Source organism: Bufo gargarizans, chromosome 8, assembly GCF_014858855.1.
Source record: "Bufo gargarizans isolate SCDJY-AF-19 chromosome 8, ASM1485885v1, whole genome shotgun sequence".
Taxonomy (NCBI): Eukaryota; Metazoa; Chordata; class Amphibia; order Anura; family Bufonidae; genus Bufo; species Bufo gargarizans.
Genome location: NC_058087.1, coordinates 108,971,595 through 108,996,247, shown reverse-complemented (window position 1 = coordinate 108,996,247; position 24,653 = coordinate 108,971,595). Strand labels below are relative to the sequence as shown.

Below are 24,653 nucleotides of genomic sequence, written 5' to 3'. Positions count from 1 at the left end.
GAGATTGTCTTGACCAGGACCACTACCCTACATGCATTGAAGCGACTGCCATGTGATTGGTTGACTAGATAATCGCATTGATGAGAAATAGAACAGGTGTTCCTAATAATTCTTTAGGTGAGTGTAGCTGGGATGCTTAGGACTAGGAGCATGGGGTTTTCTAAGCTACAGCCCACACAGTTAAAGGGGTTGTGCACTCATTTCCATGACCTGTCAGACTAGCCAGATTTGGGTTAGTAATCCCTAGGTGCTGGGTCCTGGCTCATTCGCTTCCCGACCTCCGCTGCTTATCTTGCGTTTCTCTATAAAAATGTTAGACTGCAGTGCCATCAAGACAATTACTGGCCACAGTGGAGATCTGCTTCCCTTGCATCACGTGACCATTTAACATAATGCAAGGGAAGCAGACAGGAGTCCATGGGTGCAGCCATTGGCATCTATTGTGTATGAGGACCTTAGTCCTGAAGAGGGGCGTCACCCGCTGGCCGTATCCAGCACATTAGGGGTTGTCAGAGGCGCCTTTTAGAGAAAACTCCAGTGGGACACTTTACCTAGCACTGTGGCCCCTTGGGTCTATGGACTGGTGGGGACCCCAGTGTGAGAAAACCACTTATTTGCTGTAACACATGGCAGTTATGATGCACCCAGGATTGTAAAGGGGTACTATAAATTTAAATATTGTAAAATACAAATACAAAAAAGTTAAATCTCCAGGAGAGCAGAATTACATACATAAAAAAGTGTGAGAAGAGATGATAGGAATAGCTCACTTCTGTGCAGATAGGGACCAGGTGCTCTAGGCCAAGAATACTGTATCACCCATACAGAAAAAAGTATTAAAATGAATGGCTAGGTAGGACTGGCACTCTGTATGCATGGAATAATATGGATAAAATAGTAATATGGTACAGTGATCACACAATTTAATTCAGCAGAAAAATAATAAAAACATGTTAAAAATGCATCCTGGTGTGTATATATAAAAACATTAAAACAATGGATAGATATAAAATAAAAGATTACAACAGCAGTATTAATTCATAAAATGATCCAGACTTATAAAATTCAATAATCAAATGGACCCAAGAAAAAGTTCTTCTTGTTTTCCTAACCAAAGAAATGATATACAAGATCAAGAGAAGATATGTCCTTTCACTCAATAATGTCTATATGAAAAAAGGTGGGTATCGTTTGCTTTGGTTATTTTGGATGTTGTCCACAAATAAAGAGCACTATGAGTAGAGTTTAGTTCCCAGAAATATCCTTGATCACGACTTGATTTAATATATAAATAAAGTGCTGTGTGCTCAGAGGTTTTTATTATTTTTCTGCTGAATTAAATTGTGTGATCACTGTACCGTATTACTATTTTATCCATATTATTCCACGCATACAGAGTGCCAGTCCTACCTATCCATTCATTTTAATAAAAAAAAGTGTGGTTATAATTAACCACTCAACAACAGCCCCCCCCCCCCCCCCCCGCAGTACATGATCTAAACCTGGAGATCACATCGCAGTCATGTGGGAGGGTTCACAGGATCCATCCATCTTCGGCTACAAGGCAGACTTACTATATAACCTCAGCGCTGAAGGTTAAAACCACTGTGTCAGAGCCAGCATTAAATCTAAGCTGAGCAGCTTGACATATTTCAGGGCAGAGGAGACAGAGATTCCATTAAAAAGAGCCCAGCCTCTGCTCGTCAGTCTCGTTACCTGATATGTGGAGGCCGCATTGTGCTCGGCAGAGGCACAGTCCTGCTGCAATGTGTCAGGGGTAGCATTACACTATACATGAATTACAATGCACGGTGCTGAGCTGACACAGGACTCCGGAGCGCCCCAACATGTCTCCAGTGAAGGGGCGGCTCTGACGAATCAGTGGGAGGAGCTCTCCTCACCTCCCAGACCAGCAGATTGTAATTTGCGGGTTAGACCTGGCAGGCAATGGTCGAAGTGGGTAGGTGGGGCTTTCTCCTGACACCGGAGAGCGCCTTGGCTAAGTGTAAAAGGAACCACAGAAGAAAAAGCCAGCGCGCAGCAGACTCCTTTAAAGCCTTTTTTTTCCTTAAAGAGACAGAGCAGCAGAGGGTTTAGGCGCAAATCTCGACAAGACTACATAGTCTTGTCGCCATTTTATAATTTTAAGTCGCATTGGCGACCATTTTGGTCGCCATCTGGAGCACTTCTATACTTGAAAATTTGAGCTCTCAGTGCACATATTTGATCACAATTGTGTCAGACTACTTTACCAATGACATGGTGGTTTCTATACTATCACACTAGCTTTTAATGGGCTTGGGCCTGCAAAATTCAGAGCAATGTAGGATCAGGCTATAGTATGCTCTAATAAAAAGCCTTTGACGGATGAGTAGGAGTACACAGTCCACTTCTCAGTATTTGCAATGCAAAAACAGTTAGATCAGGACCTCCAAACACATGCTTGTGAACATAAACAAACTCCATCGTGTGTCACGCTCAGCATCTTTACTGGAGCTGCAGAGGATTTAACAAGAAGGCCTCTTTCACAGAACGGAAACACAACGGAAGCAAAAAACGGAACAACGGATCCATGAAAAATGGACCGCAAAATACTGAAAAAGCCATACGGTTGTGTGAAAGAGGCCTAAGCAAAGATCTGATTTGTTATTTCTTCTACAAAACGATGATATATGCTGATGTAATGCTGATATAAATAGGTGTGTGAAAGTTTCTGTGTAAGAAAACATTTTTCCATGCATTCATCTATGGTAGTGTACTTGGTAGTCAGTATAGTGGATGTGTAAAATTTGTTTTAATAATACACATGAACATTTATTAATATGTCACAGAATTTGATTTCACAAATAAATTGCAAATGAATATGCATATTGTTAAAATGTTGCTATCTGTTTATGCATTGCAGAAAAACCACACAACCCAATGGTTAATGCTGGTGCAATTGTTATCACTTCTTTAATCAAGGTATGTTTTCCTTCACAAACTGTATATATCAATTAATGTTATTAAAGGGATTGTTTCAAAAGGGGCCTTTTGTACACCTTTTGAGAGGGATGAAAAACTCAACTACTATTGAGACATCCTTTGTAGTTAGTTGGTTGTTTGGGAGGAGGCCCCAGCTCCACCAGCAGCAACTTAAAGGCTATGTACACATTTTAGGGCAGTTTTTTTAATTCTAGAATTGTACTCATTTTGAGCTTCCTTTTTTCTCTCCAGAGCTGACATGCTCTAGAAGCACCCTTTATATTCTCGGTCTTTTCTGTCATCTGGTGAGACTGGCAACAATTGTTTTTTACTGACACGTTTTCCATGTGGATCAAATGGCATCTTTGTTGTTTCTTGTGCTTGCCACACCTTCTTTCCCCAGGTGTGGTTATTGGGGCCATTTAACCTTCTCTATTTATAGTTGCTTCTCCCACAATGCCGTGCGGTTTATAGCTTCTGTTTGGACCTTTGGATAGATTGTGGTTGGATCTTGGCTGAGTTCCTGGTGCTTCCATTGCTCCTTTCCTTTCCCTTTTGTATTTTGTTTGGGTTCTTTGTTTTTCATTTCCCTATTGTTAGTATTAGGCCTGTAAGAGACTCCTGTTCATCCTTCCTTTTGGAGGAACAGTTAGTCTCGTCCCTGCCATTAGTACCAGAGTCCTATAGGGCTTGATAGGACTCTAGATACTCCCGCGTGTGAACTCCCCTACCTTTGGGGTCTGTTCATACTGGTAGTCAAGTCAGGATTTTGGTTAGGGTTTTCACTAGGAGGTGTCCATTTTCCTTCCCTAGTTCTCAGGCCCGGCCCGATTCCCTTCCCTCCTATGCTCGGTGTGGTGTTTCCCTCCCACACCGAAGCATGACAGACCCTGAATCAGCAGGTGGTGGCATACTTGGACTGCACCCTGTCACCCCAGATCCAAGTTCCACTGGCCTACTGGGCAGCCAAAATTGAATTGTGGCTGCAACTGTCTGAGTTTGCATATTTACCCCAAAGAGAACTTTCAACAAAAAATGTTGAGAAACTAACTTTTCCAAAGATGAATCAGGCATGGATCACCAGGATTTTTAGACCCTGGTCCCTGATACAACAGACTAGATCATTTTGGCAGTGATGATCTGACTGTAGTGTGAAAACACTACATTGTGAAAAATAGCCTGTTACTTCTGCCCACGTGCTGCTGCCACTATTCTGATGCCACACGCCTGTGAGTGTCCCTGTGTGGCTGTGCTGATGTCACCCTTTTTTTTTTTGTCCTGATCTGTCAGAAGAACTGAAAAACACAAACAAAAAAAACAAACAGGTCCTGTTGTGTGAGCGTCCAGAAGGCCTCTATCACACAGTCAATATTTTGCATCAGGATTTGATATGATTTGGAAGCCAAAAGCTGGAGTGGGTCCAAAACACAGAAGACATGCAAATATTTCCATCACATGTTATCACTGTTTCAGACCCACTCCTGTTTTTGCTTTACCAATACTGAACAACTACTGATGCAAAAAAAACTGACCAAGTATTGACTGTGTGATAGAGACCATTAAAGTCTCTAAAGACTCTATCACATGATCAATATTTAGCATCAGGATTTGATCATGATTTGGAAGCCTAACGCAAGTGCGGGTCCAAAACACAGAAGACATGGAAATATTTCCATGATGCTATCTCTATTTTGGACCCAACCCTGATTTTGCCTTACCAATACTGATCAAATACTGATGCAAAAAAGTAACCAAATACAGACCATGTGATGGAGGCCATTAAAGTCCTGCATACAGGACTTTTCCATCTGAATAAAGCTGATGTTAGAGGCAAATTGCCAGAACTCGTGCAAAATGAGCATGAGGCCTCTATCACATGGCTAGTATTTTGCATAAGGATTTGATCATGATTTGGAAGCCAAAAACAGAAGTCTTACCAACACTGAACATATGCTGACCAAATACTAACAGTCTGAAGGCGGATGCTGAAACTACAGGATCCACTTTTTTTGGGCTGTTCTTTTAACAGATTAGAGGAACGGGAAAAAAAAATCATGTGGACACAGCCTTACTGCAGACATCCTCCCCATTGTCATGGGGGCCTCTCCTTGAATTTTGGGACACTGCACGGTTATGTCCACATGATAAATTAGAGATGACGCAAACATTGACCTGTAGGGCCTATTGTTATTTGGTCAGTTATTTCTATCACGAAGGGCTCGTTCACACGACCATTGGTGTCACGAATTTGCGGATCCGTAAAACACGGGCACCACTCGCGCCGTCATTCTGCATCACGGATGTGGACTCATTCATTTCAATGGGTCCGCAAATCCGGATATGCGGAACGTAAACATGAAACGGAGCACTACGGAAGCAATATGGAGTGCTTTCTGGGGTTCTATTCCGTGCCTCTGAACCGCAAAAAGATAGAGCATGTTCTATCTTTTTGCAGAACGGAGGGATTGCGGACCCATTCAAGTGAATGGGTGTGCGATCCCTATGCGCCTGCCCCCAGAAGGTGCCCGTGCATTGCGGACCACAATTTGCGGTTCACAGCACGGGCACGGGACACCAACGGTCGTGTGAACGAGCCCTTGTTGTGAGGCAAATTTAGGAGCCAAGCCTACTCTCAGATTAGGTATAATGAATAGATCTGCACTTGTTCTGTATGTTTGACCTGCACTTGCTTTGGGCTGGCAATAACTGAACAAATAAGTAAAATGTGAACTAAGCCTAATAGTGACGTACAATAATTCTACATCTAACAGAAGGGATTCAAACACAAGTGTTTGCTCTGCCATTAAATGGGTTAATAGAATCTTTTTTTTCCTAAAGTTTAACTGCAGTTGGGGATAGACCTGATTTAACATGCTTCATGATAAATTATTGTGGATTGAATCAAATTTTTTGTGAAAATTTGGCGATGCAACCAAATCAAATTTCTGAAAACTTCTGTAAAGACTGGCTCTATTAAAAAAATATATCACATTATCTACCCTGTCAGGTGAACGCCAGAAAAAAAAAAAAAAACAGGGCCAAAGCAGGCATTTTTTGGTCACCTCGCCTCACAAAAGACATAATATCGAGCGATTATAAAGAACTATGGGGGAGATTTATCACACTGCTGTGAAGTAGAACTGGCTTAGTTGCCCATAGCAACCAATCAGATTACACCTTTCCTTTTCCAAATGAGAAAAATGAAAGGTGGAATCTGATTGGTTGCTATGGGCAACTAAGCCAGTTTGATAAATCTGCCCGTATGTACCACAAAATGGTACCAGTAAAAATGTCAGCTTATCCCACAAAAACGCACCTCCGCATAAGACCATTGCCATAAAAATATATATAGCTCTCTTAAAATGATAGCACAAAAACATGATTGCTTTTTTTTCCCCGTACATTTTATTTTTCAACTGTAAAAAAAAGACATATTAGGTATTGTTGCATCAGTAACAATCTCCATTATTAAAATATCACATGATCTACAGTACCCTGTCAGGTGAACGCTGTGAAACAACAAAACATCTTTGGTCATCTCGCCTCAAAAAAGGCATAATTTCGAGCAATCAAAATGTGATAGGTAACCAAAAATGCTGCCAACAAAAATGTCAGCTCATCCCACAGAAAATGAGCCCTGACACAAGACCATCGCCAAAAAATATGGCTCTTACAAAATGGCAACATATAAACATTTTTTAAATGCTTTTATGTAAAACTGAAAATTAAAAATTTTATTTTAGTATTGACACGTCCGTAATGACCTATTTTATTTATAATTATTTATATAGCGCCAACGTATTCCAAAGCACTTTGTAATCAATATTAAAATATCACAAGACCTACTCCACCAGGTAAATGCTGTTAAATAAATAAAAACTGCGCCAAAACAGCCATTTGGTCACCTCGCCTCCAAAAAATCATAACATCAAGCAATCAAAAAGTCATATTTACTTCAAAATAGTAAGAATGATAATGGAAACCCATAGTGCAAAAAATAAGCACTTACAGTTTCATCAATATAAAAAAACAAAACATATGCAGCCTACCCAAGCAGCAGTTTATGGCCACATTTATGGCATTCCCATATCTAGTTGAACCCACCTAACAATTTAAGGGGTGCACTGTTGGCACCAACTGGTCACAACATATTGGGTATTGAAATGCCATGTATGTGACAAAGCTTGCAATTTTCACTTTGCACTGTCCTTTGCACATTTATTTCTGCAAAATACTCATGGCATAAAAATGCTCACTTCACCCCTTAATAAATACTTTGAAGGTGGGAGTTTCAAAAATTGTGTAATTTGTGGAGTCCATTTACTGTGTTACCGCAGAGCCCATACATTTGTCAGCACATGTGGTGTAAATAACCACATTGGAAAGAATGGCGTGGTAATAGCAGGAGGTGCTCAAACCCACATGCAGTTGTGCATATATATAGGGGAGCAAATCCTGCACTTGTGGCCCTCTGCTAATGACGATCCCCAGCAAAAATGCATACGGTGGAGGATGCCCGCAGAGAACCACAAGTACCACAATAGACATCCTACAGAAGATGGCAATTATGTGGATGTGATAATCAATATAACAATATAACAAAATAATAGCAAAGACAGGTGCACTCTGCGGTCTTACTAAACCCTTAAACTGATTTTAAAATTGAGAGATCAGCCAACATGTCTGAGCCAGAGCACCGCGCCAAGGTTTCTCAAGTAGCTTGGGCCTCAAATTGGGCTTGGTGTTCTTTTACTTCTAATCCCTCTCATACATTAAGGCAAAAGATTAGAACCACATGCAGGATGTTTCTAAAACCAGGTAACACAGCATAATAAGAGGCTGACTTTACACACTGGACCACCATGAGCACAAGATATTGGGAACTGAAATGGCATACGTGTATCTGGAAAAAAAAAAAGGAATTTTCACTTCGCATAAATTTTTGCAAAACGCCTGTAGAGTCAAAATGCTCACTACACCTCTCAATAAATACTTTGTGGGTGTAGTTTCCAAAATGGGGTCACTTCTCAGGGGTTTTATTTGTTATTTCACCCCTGAGCCTCTACAGTAATCAGCACAAGCGGTGTACGTCACCATATTGGTCCTCGTGCAATGGTGCATTTTTTACTCCTAAGCCCTCTCATATGTTCAGGCAAAAGAATAAGGCCACATGTTGAGTGTTTCTAAAACAAGGAAGCACAGCATAATAATTAGAGGGCAGACTTTTCATACTGGTACACAATGGTCACTGAAATTGCATATCTGTGGAAAAATGGCAATTTCAACTTTACATCATCCATTTTGCCTTCTACTAAAGCCTGTATATGAGCACATTTGGGATGTTTCCATATTCAGGAGAATGAGTAACAAAATGAGGGGCGATTTTCTCCTGTTACCCCTTTGGGTCTAAAGTGAAATTTTATTTGAAGAAAAAAATAAGTGATATTTTAGAATTTCTGCATTGTTTTGCTTTAATTACTGTTAATTATGTTAGCAACATTTCTAAAATCTATTTTGAAAAGATTGAGGGGTATAAATTTCTAAAATGGGTTAATTTATGGGTGATTTTCTGTTACTTAAGCCCCTCAGTGACTAAAACTAAAAGTCTGTTTTGAAAATCTTTAAAAATGTAAAAAATTGCTTTTTAATTCTAACGTCCTAAAAAAATAACATTTACAATATTAGATGGTGTCTTTTCTAAAGAAACCACAGGATGTTGGCTTGAACTCTGATTGGCTGTTTGTGACTCCACACACTTTTAAAAATTTGAACCCAAGTCACCCAATGACTGACTGTGCCAAATTTGAGAACCCTACTATTAAGGCCCCTTTCACACGGGCGAGTATTCCGTGCGGATGCGATGCGTGAGTTGAACGCATTGCACCTGCACTGAATACCGACCCATTCATTTCTATGGGGCTGTTCACATGAGCAGTGATTTTCACGTATCACTTGTGCGTTGCGTGAAAATCGCAGCATGCTCCTCTTTGTGCGTTTTTCACACAACGCAGGCCCCATAGAAGTGAATGGGGTTGCGTGAAAATCACAAGCATCCGCAAGCAAGTGCGGATGCGGTGCGATTTTCACGCACGGTTGCTAGGAGACGATCGGGATGGAGACCCGATCATTATTATTTTCCCTTATAACATGGTTATAAGGGAAAATAATAGCATTCTGAATACAGAATGCATAGTAAAATAGCGCTGGAGGGGTTAAAAAATAATAATTAACTCACCTTAATCCACTTGCTTGCGCAGCCCGGCATCTCCTTCTGTCTTGATCTTAGCTTTGTGTAGCAACAAGGACCTTTGGTGACGTCAGTCATCACATGATCCATCACTATGCTCCACAAAGCTAAGATGAAGACAGAAGAGATGCCGGCTACGCGAGCAAGTGGACTAAGGTGAGTTAAATTATTTTTTATTTATTTTTAACCCCTCCAGCGCTATTTTACTATGCATTCTGTATTTAGAATGTATTATTTTCCCTTATAACATGGTTATAAGGGAAAATAAAAGCAATCTACAGAACATCGATCCCTAGCCCGAACTTCTGTGACCAATGTTTTGCACTCGCACGTAGGGCTGCAGTAAACGAATATTTTAGTAATCGAGTATTCTATCGATTATATTTCTCGATTCATCGAGTAATCTAATAAGAAAAGCCTTCTTAAAATAACGTACGTAATGACGTTTTTGTTTATAAAAACAATATTTTTATTTCTTACAGTGGTGGTATGGTATAGCAAATAATTGCACACACATGACATAAGGTTTCTTTCACAGCTGCAGCCTGCGATATACATTCTGGTTCTGTCAGAAGAACAGCCAGCCAGAATGTACCATATCGGGTATAACTGGATACTGCCAGCTGCTGCAGCATTTGACTGTAATGGTGTAAAGGGTCTTGCCTTGTTATAGCATTCAAGCTAAGTTTGGACGATTTCCAGCAGGAATGCCAGAACATGGCCAGATGGCCTTAGATATGGAACACATACACATTATAGTCAATAAGATTATGAGAGCACTGCAGAGCATATAGCTGGTTGTATCCGGCTATACCCATTACGGTATACTCCAGCAGGCTTGGGTTATGTTGTGATTTGTGAACTCTGTGTCTCCGTCAGTCTATTTTGGTGGAGGATCGGACTGCTGGAGTACACCCGGCTCCATCTGTCAAGCTAGATAGATGCCCTGGGCATCATGCCCATTGACTGTAATGGGGATCAGGACAAAAAATGCTGCACAGAGTGTGTAGTGAAGTGAGTCAGAGTCACATAGCATTTATTTGCCAGACTCCAGCCAGTCGCCAGCTGATCAGAGTTGACTGACTCCCAGTGTTGACACTGCAATGCAATGTGAAGTTAACTTGGCCTAAGCTAAGCTGTTAATAAGATGATCAAAATACTTTAACTTGTAAAAGCAGATTTCAAATAAAAAAGGCTAAATTACTAAAAAAGTAATCAAGTAAATTCACAAAAACACTACACCTTTCTATATAAAACATCTACAATTATTTAAAAGAGGAAAAACTACAGACTCATCTGTAGCCGAAGTATATAGGTCCAGCCCCAAACCAAAATTACCAAACCCTCCTATAGAGCAACATATAAGAGGATAAATTTAAACCAGGGTTCTGGATTACTCACGTTTCTGTAGATATCAGAATAGCTCATCATTACGTTTTACGTAGATGTGATACAGTCAAGTCAATCTTTGTAGGTTCCTTCCAAGACCAGCATATTCACAGACAATCCCCGGTGTTGGAACCTACAAAGATTGAGTGTATATCACATCTACCTCTATGCAATGGTGAGAAATTCTGTATTGATATTATCTACAGAAATGTGAGTAAGAAGTGAACCCTGGTTTATGTATCCTCTTTATTATATGTTGCTCTCTCGGAGGGTTTTGGGCCTATATATATGTTGGGCTACACATCATGAAGTTTTTTGTCTTTTCAATAATTGTGTGTGTGTGTGTGTGTGTATATATATATATATATATATATATATTAAGGCATTTGCCTGGATTTGTGGGAGGGGCTGAGGTCCGCCTCCAGCCTATTTAGGGCACCCCCCTTACCTGGCTCCTGCACCGTCTGAGGTCTGAGCTTTGAGAGAGAAAGTCGCTTGTGGAGTTTCTGGAGAGTTACCTGCGAGCCGCTGAATTTCTGAGAGCTTTTCGTTCACTCGGTTCACTGTGGGTCGCGTTTGCCCGTTAAACTGTGAGTCATTCATACGGTACCGCCGGGGCCTCACGGTTGCCCAGGTACCGGTTCATTTCATGTCATCAAACGCTCACCATAGTCACAGATTTTTCATACAAAGTCACCAGTATTCATTTCTGTCACGCCTGTTCATGCACAATTGTTCACAACCGTACCACCATTTCGGTCAACAGCTCGGCAGCAGGCTGCCAATGGTTCCTGGGTTAACCCCCCCATTTCTGGTTGTTCATCTCATACACGCGGCACCAATGTCACGGCTTCTCGCATCAATCACCGGCATTTTCATTTCTCTCATGTCTCATTCTGGCATCTTCCCACAGTACCAACACTCCGGTCAGCACCCTGGTGGTTCCGGGCTCATTCCCCATTGCTGGGTCGTTCATAGCACCCCACATCATCCACATGCCCCCCCCCCTCTCATGTTCATGTGCACGGCCACAGGTGCCAGCTGCGGTGCACCCGGCACGCCCTACATTTATGTCCGTCCCACTGGGCATACCGCTGCACAAGTGCCCCCTCCCCACCGCCTCCTACCTGTTCTGCCGCTCCTCCTGCCGCACGGCCGATGGCGCCCGGCCGCGTCCTGGTGCTTAATCTGCGCGTGCGTGGCCGGGGTACTGCGCATGCGCATCGATTTCTCCGCCGCGTCCTGGTGCCTGGTCTGCGCATGCGCGGCGAGTGTCCCGGCGGCCGTTCGCGCCGCATCCGAGGCGGGGGGTCGCCGTCGGGCGGTCCGGCTCGGCTGGTCGGCGGTGCTCCAGGGGCGCCGGTCACTTGGCAGGCCCCTCCTGCAAAAAAAAAAAAAAAAAGGGAATTTAAAAGGTGGGGGGGGGGGGGGGGGGGGGGGGAAATGAGAGATCTACCGATTTGCTAATAAAAAAACAAAAAAAAAAAAAAAAAGACACAACCAACACTTTCATTGGATCACAAACCGCACGTTCCCACCTGGGCTAAGCATGCGGCACGCACTGGTCTTTTTCACGCCAGGCACAAACTGTAATTTCATCAACAACCGTCATGATCCTCCAGGTCATGCATATGTACCATATACATTTCTCTTTTCATCACCCCATTTCATGTCTACCCTCCCCCCCTTTTTTCAGGTGGTCAACCCATATTGTATTTTGCACTACCGTGTATCCAGAGAATTTTTTCTTGCTGCCAGGTACGTTCACCTGCTCGTTAACAAGTCTTCCTTACATTTCGGATGGTCCCGTTAGGGTCAGCGTGCTGGCTTTAGGGGCACCTTTATCCCACTAGGTTACCCCCTTCTTGGCTTTGCCAGCAGTTAGTGGTCCCGCGAGGCCGACACCCCGCCTCGAACGTACAGAGGCACCCGCCCAACGCGCCACCTCGTTAGTAAGCCGCCTCGCATGTTGCATAGAGAGGGCCTCACCTGTCACTCCTATCCCCTAGTTCTGTCTTACAGTCACCGAGAGGCCAACGCTCCCGCCACTACCACAAGTGGCCTCATCAACCCCTCGCGCCAAATCATAGGTAGAGCCTCTCAAGCCGCTTGGCAAATTAGCAGGGCCTCATCTGTCACCATGCAAGTGTAATTTTTCGCATTACGGCCTAGCTAGCCTGCCAGCACGTTCCCGTATGTCCTCAAGCTAACCAACTCTTCTATTTTTAGTATGTCTCTGGATGGGTTAGAAAACTTCTCCCTGCCTGGCACCCCTGCTAGATCCGTCACTGCTACCCTGGGAGACGATCTAGCCAGTCCAGCATCCATCCGGTCCTGGACAATTCCCCGCATCACGGCGGAGTTGAGGAAACGGCATGTTCCCTTCCCCGCTACGGCAAGGAAAGCGGAACTGTTCCGGCTGCTGCGCGCATCAGCCGATAATAGGGATGCAGGGGAAGGACCCAGCCAGTCCGGCACCGGGGACATCCATGCCATGCTGGCCTCTCTGATGACATCCATGTCGACGGTCAACGACAGGTTGGAGAGGCTAGAATCGGTCACCACGACCCTTTCCTTGGCAGGTCCGCCACCGGCAGCATCGCCAGCACCAGCTGTGTTACCAGTGGTCACGCCGCCCGTTAGCTTGGAGGACCAGGAAGTCAACCCGGCGCATATGATACCAGAACACTTAAAACGGGACATCCTGGAAGGTAAGGATGTAAACCTGGCCTCCCTCCTGATTGCCTCCCAGGATGTGGTCGAGAACACGACTTATGCCTATGACGATGTTTCAGTTGTGGTCAAGTCCAGGGATGCCCGGCTCAATAGGAAATTGACCATTCCCGAATTCGTTTTGGCTTTTGGAATCTATAGAGAGGTCATCTGTGCCGTCTACCCCAACAGAAGGGAAGAATTCGAACTCTACATGCACAAACTGGTGGACTTGGGCAACAAATACAGAGGGTCAGCGTTCTATAACTATCACAGGTCTTTTTCGGCAAAAGTGGCGGGGGCTTTCTCCCAGTACGGAGTCCGCTCCAACTGGGCGAGGATCGACACGGTCATATTCTGCCGCCACTTCGCAGGCCTTAGGACCCCAGCCTGTGCGCACTGCTCCTCCACGGCCCACACCACCAATTTCTGCCCGAACACGTCAAGCAGACAGGCCCTCTCACAAGCAGCTGGTCCCTCCGGGGTCCCGGAAAGGTTGGCCCGGGACAAGCTGGGTCGGCCGATCAAATTCCTAGGCAAATCCATGATTTGCAATAATTTCAATGAGGGATCCTGTAATTACAGCGGGTGCAAGTTGTTACACATATGCACCAAATGTTTCCGAGCGCATGCCAAATCCATGTGTCCAAATAAAATGTTTGCAAAACCGTATCTAACAACCATCAACTTGCCAGTTTTTACCGCGTTCATGTCACAACACCCATCCAGGCATCTCTCAGAGTTCCTCGTTTCAGGGTTGACAGAAGGCTTCCACACGGGCATCCTGTATATGCCAACTGGCACCCTGGAATGTCCCAATCTTTTATCCGCTCTACACAACCCCACCGCCATTGACGCCCTCATAGCCCAAGAAGTAACGGAGGGCTTCGTGCTAGGACCGTTCAAAACTCCCCCGTTCACCACATGGCGCACCAACCCCATTGACATCGTCACTGGAAAATCTTCTCAGAAACAGAGGCTCATCATCGACCTATCGGCGCCTCACGGGTCAGGCAACCCCAGTCTCAACTCCCTCATTTCATCAGAGGAATTCTCTCTGAAGTACACCACCATAGATCATGCCATCACGGCCATCATACAAGCAGGGGTGGGGGCATGGCTCAGCAAAACCGACATCACCAACGCCTTCAAATTGCTACTGATTCACCCTTCACTGTGGCACCTGCACGGCATCAAGTGGTCCGGGGATTATTATTTTTTCTCCCGGTTGACCTTCGGGTCCAAAAGTAGCCCGGCCATCTTCGACATATTTGCAGAAGCATTATGCTGGTTGCTTTTGAATGTGGCAAGGTGCCCGTTGGTATTACATTACCTTGATGATTTCCTGTTGGTGGAAGAAAACACTCCCCCCCCCCTTCCTGCCTCAGAGCCACCATCGAGCTGTTCAAGGAACTGGGGGTACCCCTCTCCACCAAGAAAACAGAGGGGCCGGACATGATCATCACCTTCCTGGGTATCCAGTTGGATTCAGCTTCAATGCAAGCCAGTTTGCCATCCGGGAAGATCCAGGATATTCTCACCCACATAGACGGCTATCTTCAACTTGGCACCTGCAACCGCAAAGAACTACAGTCCCTGCTGGGCTCCCTGAACTTCGCCATGCGCATCATACCCCAGGGTCGCTCATTCATTTCACGGCTTCTGCACCTCTTCCCCTTGTTCTTACACGACTCGCACAGATTGTCCCTGGATGCCCACGCTGCGGCGGATCTGGGCATGTGGAGATTTCTGTCCACCTGGAATGGCAGGAGCCTGTTTCTCCCTCAGCTGTCGGACTCTTCCCCCTCTATCTGGTCAGATGCGGCATCTACCACAGACTTTTGCGGCCATATTTGGGAACGACTGGCTGTGGGGCAGCTGGCCTTCTGCAGTCCGTGGTCTGGAAGGATTCTCCACTACCTCAGCTCTTTTTGAGATCTACCCCATCGTAGCGGCTGCCATGGCGTGGGGTCATTTATGGGCAAACATGTCGGTCCGGTGCTACTCAGACAACCAAGCAACCTGCCAGATTATCAACAAAGGTCGTTCCAAATCCCTCACAATCATGAGGTTCATGCGAAGACTTACTTGGCTGGCCGCCTGCAATAATTTCTTCTTGCATTGTTTCCATGTCCCGGGGGTGTGCAATTCGGCAGCTGACAATTTTTGTCTCGCTTCAAATTTCAGGCATTTCATCAGGCTTTCCCATCAGCATCACCCACAGCCTCCAGCACCCCGTCATTTCAACAACTCGTTCTGGACTAGAGGTCATCATGCGACATAGCCAGTCTTTGTCCCACTTAGCACTGTCAGTCAATACACAAAGAACGTACAACAGAGCATTCACACTATTTAACAGGTTCCTGTTGGAATACAACATCACGCACCCTTTCGTCATGACGTCCCTTTTGGGGTTTGCTTCTTTCTGCCACCTCAAACTCAAAATGTCATACAACACCATCAAACTATACCTTACTGGCATTCAACATCATATGCTAATCTTGCATCCCAACAACATCAGCTTCATGGCCTCACACCAAATCAAGACAATACTCAGAGGCATTCAGAAGACAGAACCCGCACGTCCAGCCCAGAGGCTGCCCATCAACAGTCATGTCTTCAAAGCATTATCCGACTTGCTGGACGCCACGCCTTTTGATACAGATACCAACGCAGTCATCAAAACGGCAATTTATTTAGCCTTCTACGGGTTCCTGAGGCCCGGTGAATTTACTACAACCTCCTTGTCCCAAACCTCACCTTGTCTTCTTGTCTCCCACTTGTCGAAACACCTGGATCACTACATCCTGACCATACCTCACTCCAAGAGTAGTCAGCATTCACCCGTCAACATCTCATACTACCCCACGCACAACAAATGGTGTCCAGTAAGGGTTCTGGACACTTACAGTCAGCTTCACAAGTTTCTACCCTCTCAACCGCTACTTCAACTTCATGGGTCGGTGCTCACCACTGCCACCTTCATGATCCATGTCAGGTCATTTCTCTCCCAACTGGGCCTCAACGCAGCCAACTACTCAGGGCACTCCTTTCGCATCGGAGCTGCATCCACGGCCTCCAGTGCCAACATCCCTACTCATGTCATCAAGAGGTTGGGGCGCTGGAAGTCATCCGCGTACGCACGGTACATTCCCAATCCGGCGCAGGAGTTGAGAGTAGCTTTCCAAAACATGACGGGTTGAACTATTCATGTATTTATTGGCTACAAATAAACTGGTTTATTTCCATTTTTGCCCTCTTCTTTCTTAGGCCTACCTCATCCTCGGTTTCGGCACACCACAACCGACTGCATTTCTTTCCCTGCATTCCAGGGCTCTTCACTGTACTACCGTATGCACCTAACACAAGTATTAAGGCATTTGCCTGGATTTGTGGGAGGGGCTGAGGTCCGCCTCCAGCCTATTTAGGGCACCCCCCTTACCTGGCTCCTGCACCGTCTGAGGTCTGAGCTTTGTCCCTCCCACCACTCCACCCATTTTACAACTCATTTCTTTTATGTCTTTTCCTTGGGTGGGCCCTCTTCTTTCTTAGGCCTACCTCATCCTCGGTTTCGGCACACCACAACCGACTGCATTTCTTTCCCTGCATTCCAGGGCTCTTCACTGTACTACCGTAAGCACCTAACACAAATATATATATATAGTAGTGTTTTTGTGAATTTACTTTCACCACTGCAACAGCGGAATAGTGTTTAGTAGTAGTAAGAAAGACAAACATTGCCTTACCCTTTGTTGTTCAACTTCAACTCTGAACATATTTTCTTCAAAGGCTTTCTGGCATTTTTAGAAGGCAAAAATAAGAACTGGTGGGTGAGAATAGATTTATCAAAAGTGGTGTAAAGGAAAACTGGCTTAGTTTACCAATAGCAACCAATCATCCGATTCCACCTCATTTTCCAAAGGAGCTCTGAATAATGAAAGGTGTAATGATCTGATGGTTGCTAAACCAGTTGACCTTTACACCAGTTTGGATGAAGGCTATCTCCTCCTGAGGTACATATCAATATCATATGGTAAAGTGCATGTAGCTTGCCCTGGCTTACACTAAAGCGGTGATCAGCAACCTCCGGCACTCCAGCTGTCTGGGAACTACAACTCCCAGAATGCTTCCTTCAATCACTTCTATAGGCGTTAGAACTAGAAGAACAGCATGTTTGTTGCATGCAGGGAGTAGTAGTTTCACAGCAGGTAGAGTGCTGAAGGTTGCTGATTCGTGGCCTAAAGGATCATTTGGCGGTTACTATGGAGAAAAGTGAGCATATCCACATGCTCAGAACTGAGGCTGGCCCTCCGCTTTGATGCTATGTTTCCTGCTGCAGAAAACAGTCGTTCTGATGGCGTGGATGTTGCTGGAATACACAGAAAGAACTTTGCTAGCTTTGCTAGTACTGGATAGCGTGCTTCATTTGTTTTCCACCATGACAACGGATTCTCTTTCTTGGATACGGGATGTTCTCCAAAGTACATCAAGACCTCCTTCTGCACAGATTGGCTTAACTGCTGTATGGACTTCAAGTTCTGCACTAGCTGTGGAAGTGCAGAGAGTGTAACATAGTTCTGCCCACTCAGAAATACCGTAGCTCCTTCAAATGGCTCAAGTGCCTGGCTAAGCTCCTCAATCAGGCTCCACTGTTCAGGCTTCAGATCAAGGTAGTGGTGTTTTCCTCTTGGAGTCACTTCTGGGTCTGAGAGAGCAGCAGTCACCGGCCATCTTTGTTCCAGCAATCTTGCTATCATGTGATAAGTGCTATTCCAGCGTGAACTTACAGTCATGTGAAAAAATTAGGACACCCTTTGAAAGCATGTGGTTTTTTGTAACATTTTTAATAAAAGGTTATTTCATCTCCGTTTCAACAATACAGAGAGATTAAAGTAATCCAACTAAACAAAGAAAACTGAAGAAAAGTCTTTTCAAGATCTTCTGTAAATGTCATTCTACAAAAATGCCTATTCTAACTGAGGAAAAAGATAGGACACCCTTGCCCCTAATAGCGAGTGTTACCTCCTTTGGCTGAAATAACTGCAGTGAGACTGTTCTTGTAGCCATCTACCAGTCTTCGACATCGGTCTGAGGAAATTTTACCCCACTCCTCAATGCAGAACTTTTTCAGCTGTGAGATGTTTGAGGGGTTTCTTGCACGTACAGCCCTTTTCAAGTCACCCCATTTGGGATTCAAATCTGGACTTTGACTTGGCCATTCCAGGACTCTCCATTTCTTCTTTTTCAGCCAATCTTTGGTTGATTTACTAGTATGTTTTGGGTCATTGTCATGTTGCATGGTCCAGTTCCGCTTCAGCTTTAATTTTCTAACTGATGGTCTCACATGTTCTTCAAGCACCTTCTGATACACAGTAGAATTCATCGTGGATTCTATGATGGTGAGCTGACCAGGTCCTGCTGCAGCAAAGCAGCCCCAAACCATGACACTTCCACCTCCATGCTTCACAGTTGGTATGAGGTTCTTTTCTTGGAATGCTGTGTTTGGTTTACGCCAAACATGTCCTCTGCTGTTGTGTCCAAATAATTCAATTTTGGACTCATCTGTCCAAAGAACATTATTCCAGAAGTCCTGGTCTTTGTCAACTTTATCTCTGGCAAATGTCAGTCTGGCCTCGATGTTTCTCTTGGAAAGCAAAGGTTTCCTCCTTGCACACCTCCCATGCAAGTTAAACTTGTACAGTCTCTTTCTGATTGTAGAGGCATGTACTTCTACATCAACAGTAGCCAGAGCCTGCTGTAGTTCTCGAGATGACACTTTAGGGTTTTTGGAGACCTCTTTTAGCATCTTGCGGTCTGCTCTTGGGGTGAACTTGCTGGGGCGACCAGTCCTGGGCATGTTGGCAGTTGTTTTGAAAGCCCTCCACTTGTAGACTATCTTCCGGACAGTGGAATGGCTGATTTCAAAATCTTTTGAGATCTTTTTAAATCCCTTCCCAGACTCAAAGGCTGCTGCAATCTTTTTTCTGAAGTCCTCTGACAGCTCTTTTGCTCTCACCATGGTGCTCACTCTCACTTCAACAGTCAGGAGCACACCAAACTAAATGTCTGAGGTTTAAATAGGGCAAGCCTCATTCAACATGCAGAGTAACGATCTACTAATTATGTGCACCTGGTGTGATATACCTGTGTGAGATCTGAGCCAATTTAAGAGGGAATACATGTGAGGGTGTCCTATCTTTTTCCTCAGTTAGAATAGGCATTTTTGTAGAATGACATTTACAGAAGATCTTGAAAAGACTTTTCTTCAGTTTTCTTTGTTTAGTTGGATTACTTTAATCTCTCTGTATTGTTGAAACGGAGATGAAATAACCTTTTATTAAAAATGTTACAAAAAACCACATGCTTTCAAAGGGTGTCCTAATTTTTTCACATGACTGTACATCATGCACCAGCATATGTTGTGGCGTGCCCATCTGCTGTTGCTTCTCCTTTAGTTTTGTACATGCCAACTCACTCTTCTTAAAGTGCTCAACAAGGCATCTTACACAAGCCACACACTTAGAAATGGCTTGGTGGTTCTGCAGAGCGCTTTGCACAACTAAGTTCAGGGTGTGACCTGCACATCGCACCGATGCCCATCCATGGTTTTTCTTGTAAAATCTTCATTGCTGCTACAACATTAGCACCATTGTCATGGACAACAGCTTTGACTTTCTTTGCTGGAATTCCAAATATGACAATAACATCCTCAAGCCACTCTGCAATATTTGCCGCTGTGTGCCTTTCTTCAAGTGGCATCGTAGTTAGGCTGTAGGACTCCATTTCCCAATCCTTCCCAAGAAAATGACACGTCACCCCCAGATAAGCTTCTGTAGCGACGCTCGTCCAAATGTCAGCTGTAAGTGCAATGCTGTCAGTCTCCTTAAGAGTGTTCGTCAACTTGCCTTTGATGTCTTCATACTTTTTCTCCATAATTTTCATGAAGTAGGTTCTGGAAGGAAGAGTGTATCTTGGATTGAAAGTGGAAATCATCCCCTGAAAACCTTCATCCTCCACCATAGATAGCGGGCGCATGTCTGTGACAATCATGTTCAGGATGCTGTCTCAGCTGCTTCAGTTGAACGTGATGCAGCTGTCCACACATAGCTGTCCATATGTCGCTGTGATTGTGATGTACTGAAAAAGAAGTTAAATAAACTATTATTATTACAATACGAAGCATGTGTGGTGTGTGATTATGTAAAATGTTTGATTTACTTACCTTGGGTCCGGTCCGCTTAGTGAACTACTAGTACATGCGTAAACTGGGTGTTTTATGGTCAAATGTTGAAGCATTGATGTTGTGCTATTATGGTAGGCTAGTTCGCTTTTACAATAGACACACTGTACGGATTTTTCTTTCTTTCTCAGCTTGAAATGATCCCAAACTTTGGACACTCTGTGCCGTTTTCTCTGTCCTGTCTCTTCTGATCGCCCCTCGGCGGCATCGCTTATATTTTCTCTCTCTTTCTCCATTTCGCAGTTGAAAGTAAATTAATACTTCTTTAGGCCTTGCCTCTTGCTTTGTGCAACAATTAGTAAAACTTAAGTGACACAGTCACACCTTACGGGGGGTAAAAGAAGAATTTCAGATTTGAGAAACATCATCGGATCAAACTACCCCCCTTCCCCAATCAGAATATCACCTTTCAACTTCACACAGATCTCTCCATCCAAACCAATAACGTTACAAGGTGCCATTGCAATTTGCCAGCGCCAATGTGCCTCCATTAAACCCTCTCCAGAGTCTAATAAACCAATAACTTTATATATGCCATGAAGATGGCTTGGCTGTATAAAGTTATTGGTTTACTTTGGAGGGGTTAATGGAAGCACCTTGGCAATGGGCATGTATAAAGTTATTGATTTGGAGGGGTTAATGGAAACACCTTGGCATTAGGCATGTATAAAGTTATTGGTTTGGAGGGGTTAATGGAAGCACTTTGGCAATGGGCATGTATAAAGTTATTGGTTTGTAGGGGTTAATGAAAGCACCTTAGGTGCCTTCATTAACCCCTCCAAACCAAAAACTTTATACATGCCCATTGCCAAAGTGCTTCCATTAACTCCTCCAAACCAATAACTTTATACATGCCTAATGCCAAGGTGTTTCCATGCATGTATAAAGTAATTGGTTTGGAGGGGTTAATGGAAGCACCTTGGCAATGGGCAATTGGGCATGTATACAGTAATTGGATTGGAGGGGTTAATGGAAGCACCTTGGCAATGGGCAATTGGGCATGTATACAGTAATTGGTTTGGAGGGGTTAATGAAAGCACCTTGGAGGTGCCTTCATTAACCCCTCTCTAAACCAAAAACTTTATACATGTCTAATGCCAAGGTGCTTCCATTAACCCCTCCAAACCAGTAACTTTATACATGCCCATTGCCAAGGTGTTTCCATTAACCCCTCCAAACCAATAACTTTATACATGCCCTGATGCCCATTGGTTTGGAGGAGTTAATTGAAGCACCTTTATACATGCCAAGGTGGTGCCACCATTAACCACTCTCCACTCTTTTCAATAAATCTATTTACAGTGAGTGCCCCCCGATTCCCCCCTCCCCTGGAGTGCCTCTGGTGCTGTTAACTTAAATCACGGTACCTAATGGCACTGGCACTAGTGAGAATGGCGCAGCCGCAGGTACATGGAGTCACATGGAGTCCGACTCTGGACCGAGGCAGCCTTCATCCCAGCATGCACTGGGACCTTAGGTGACGTAACAAACACATCGTTAGCCAGCGTGCTGACGATGTATGTGCACAACGGCGCATTATGCAGAGTCCCGCCTGCAGGGCGGTGCCATCTCTCTTGACTCCGGACGGAGGAAGCGGTGAGTGAGACTCTTAATTTCACTCCCGCTCCGTGATCATGTGACTGTACACGATTACTCGATGCAGGGAAACTGCATCGAGGATTATTTTGACTCGATTTAATCGAAGTATTCGAATAATCGTTTCAGCCCTACTCGCACGGAAAAATCCTGGGTGTTCCCGCAACGCACCCACACATTTTCCCGCAACGACCGTCTGAAAGAGGCCTAACAGTCTTGGAGCGGCAGTAATAGAAATTTTCCCATATAAAACGAATGTCTGAAATGTGATTGGCTGTTAAAGGCTCCACCCACTTATCCCAAATTCTAACCACACTCACCCAGTGACCCATGGTGCCATTTTGGGGACTCTGGCTTTCATATTGTAAGAATAACAGCTTTTTAGATATATATTTTTTTTTTTTTATTGAAGTCAATAGGGGAAATCTGATTGGTTGCTTGTGGCTCTGCCCACTTTTTAAATTTTAATTCCCGTCACCCAGTAACAGAGTGTACCAAGTTTGAAAACCCTGCAATTAACAGTGTAAGAATGGCATCAATTTAAATATTCCCATTGAATAGCACTAGTTAATATTTGATTGGCTGTTTTAAGCTCCACCCAGCTTTCCGAATTTTAAGCCCAGTCACCTAGTCATGGTCTGTGCCAAGTTTGGGGCCTCTGGCTTTAAAACTGTGAGAATGGCAGCATTTGAAAGGTTTTAACTGAAGTTACTAGGTGAAATTCGATTTGCTGTTTTAGGCTCCACCCACTTTTCCCAAATTTTGACCGCAGTCACCCAGTGAGTAATTGTGCTAAGTTTGGGACCCTTGGCAGTTAAACTGTGATAATAGCAGCAGTTTATCTGCTTTTCATTAAGGTCAAAGGTTGAAATCTGATTGGCTGCTACCTTTTTTTTTTTTTTTTTACTAATTGTGAACCACAGTCACCTAGTGACTAACACTTTAAAGAGGACCTTTCATCTGGCAAAACTTTGTGAACTAAGTGTCATGATCTGCATAGCGGCGCCCAGGGATCTCACTGCACTTACTATTATTCCTGGGCGCCTCTCCGTTCTCCTGCTATGCCCTCCGGTATGTTTGGTCACTTGGTTATAGTAGGAGGAGACTGCCCTTGTTCTCCTGGGCGTCTGGGAGGGTTTTTTCTCCCAGGCTGTGAGCTCTGCGCTGCGATTGGCCAGCGCTACAGCCTAGGAGAAGCATGAGCATGACCATATCGCTTCTCGTGAGCTCGACGTAGTTGACGTCAAGCGGGCACGAGATGTGGTATTCCTCACATTCTCGGCCAGCAAATAGATTGTCTAAAAGCTGAATCCCTAGCTGGCCAAGTTGCTGGTGGTGCAGTCGTGGTACCCGCTGTATCATTTAGTAGTATCTGCTCTCACGTGGCAGAGAATGTGGGCTGCTTCCTGGGATTGTCGCTGTTCGGCAAGGTGCATCTCATGGACACGTGAAGCAGCTGTAATGGGCATTGAGAGTGCATGTCATTCACAACCCATTGGGTCAATGTTTTTTGCAGCAGTGGTGAGGCAACACACCAGCAACAAGGCCAGGTTCTTATGACCCACCCACAATTGTGTTGGCATGGGTCTCACACCAGGCACTTATACGCCTCCTCCACCTGTGTGTCCATGCAGTGTTGGAGCTGATCGGCTACAACGTGAGTAGTCACACAAGCGAGAAGTTGGGAAACTACATCAAGCAGCAAATATACCGCTGGCTGTCACTCCACCAACTCCAACTAGACAAGGTGGTCAGCGACAGTGGCTGCAACAATTTGGCTGCTCTAAACTTGGGCGAAATAACACATGCTCCATGCATGAGGTATGTTTTAACCTAGTCATGCAAAACAAAAAAAACAAAAAATGTACACTGGCTTGTGCAAGGTCCTAGCAATGTCTAAGAGACTGCCCTCACATTTCAGCCATTCTTACATAGCAAAGAACACATCTGGACTTGCAGTGCCAGAATGGTCTGCCACTACACATCTTAGTCTGCTCCTTTCTAACTTGCTGTAATTCAGCATTGCTCATGCTAGAGCTTCTGTACGAGGAGTAGAAGAAACCTGTGAAGCATATGTGCATGGAGCATATGCTGTTTTGAGGTCAGGGAGTGGCAGCTCATCTGGGACAACTTTAACATGTACTATCTCAACCCTATTGACACTAATGAAGCAGCAGGCGACAATGGGCTAATGCATTTTGCTGTCTGCTCTGTAGCTGTTCATGACCACAAGAAAAAACTCCCATGGAAGATGAGGAGTTGTAGTCGGAAGATGATGATTATGATCATGGTGACACCAGCTACGACACCAAATTGTCTCAGTGGGAGGTGGAGGTGGAGCTGGAAAGACCTGGCTCCTTGCGCACGCTGTCCATAGTGTTGAGCTGTATGCTCGCATGCTTATTCACTGGCAGGCATATCATTGACATAAAGCAGTCTGATGATTTTTAGATCCTCGCTATCAAAGCATAATGGGGGAACGTTTTCCTTCCTCTGAAAGGGAGG

General features: G+C 44.5%; 1 protein-coding gene across 2 annotated transcripts in view; it reads left to right on the top strand.

The window, feature by feature from the left end:
• The window catches only part of GLS (glutaminase), a 1,258,313-nt gene that overhangs the window by 521,157 nt on the left and 712,503 nt on the right, over nt 1–24,653 (top strand). For both annotated transcript variants that reach the window (XM_044303244.1, XM_044303245.1), the window contains exon 7: nt 2,906–2,964. In XM_044303244.1, the coding sequence (XP_044159179.1) occupies nt 2,906–2,964 (59 nt within the window). The remainder of the gene's footprint in view (nt 1–2,905; nt 2,965–24,653) is intronic.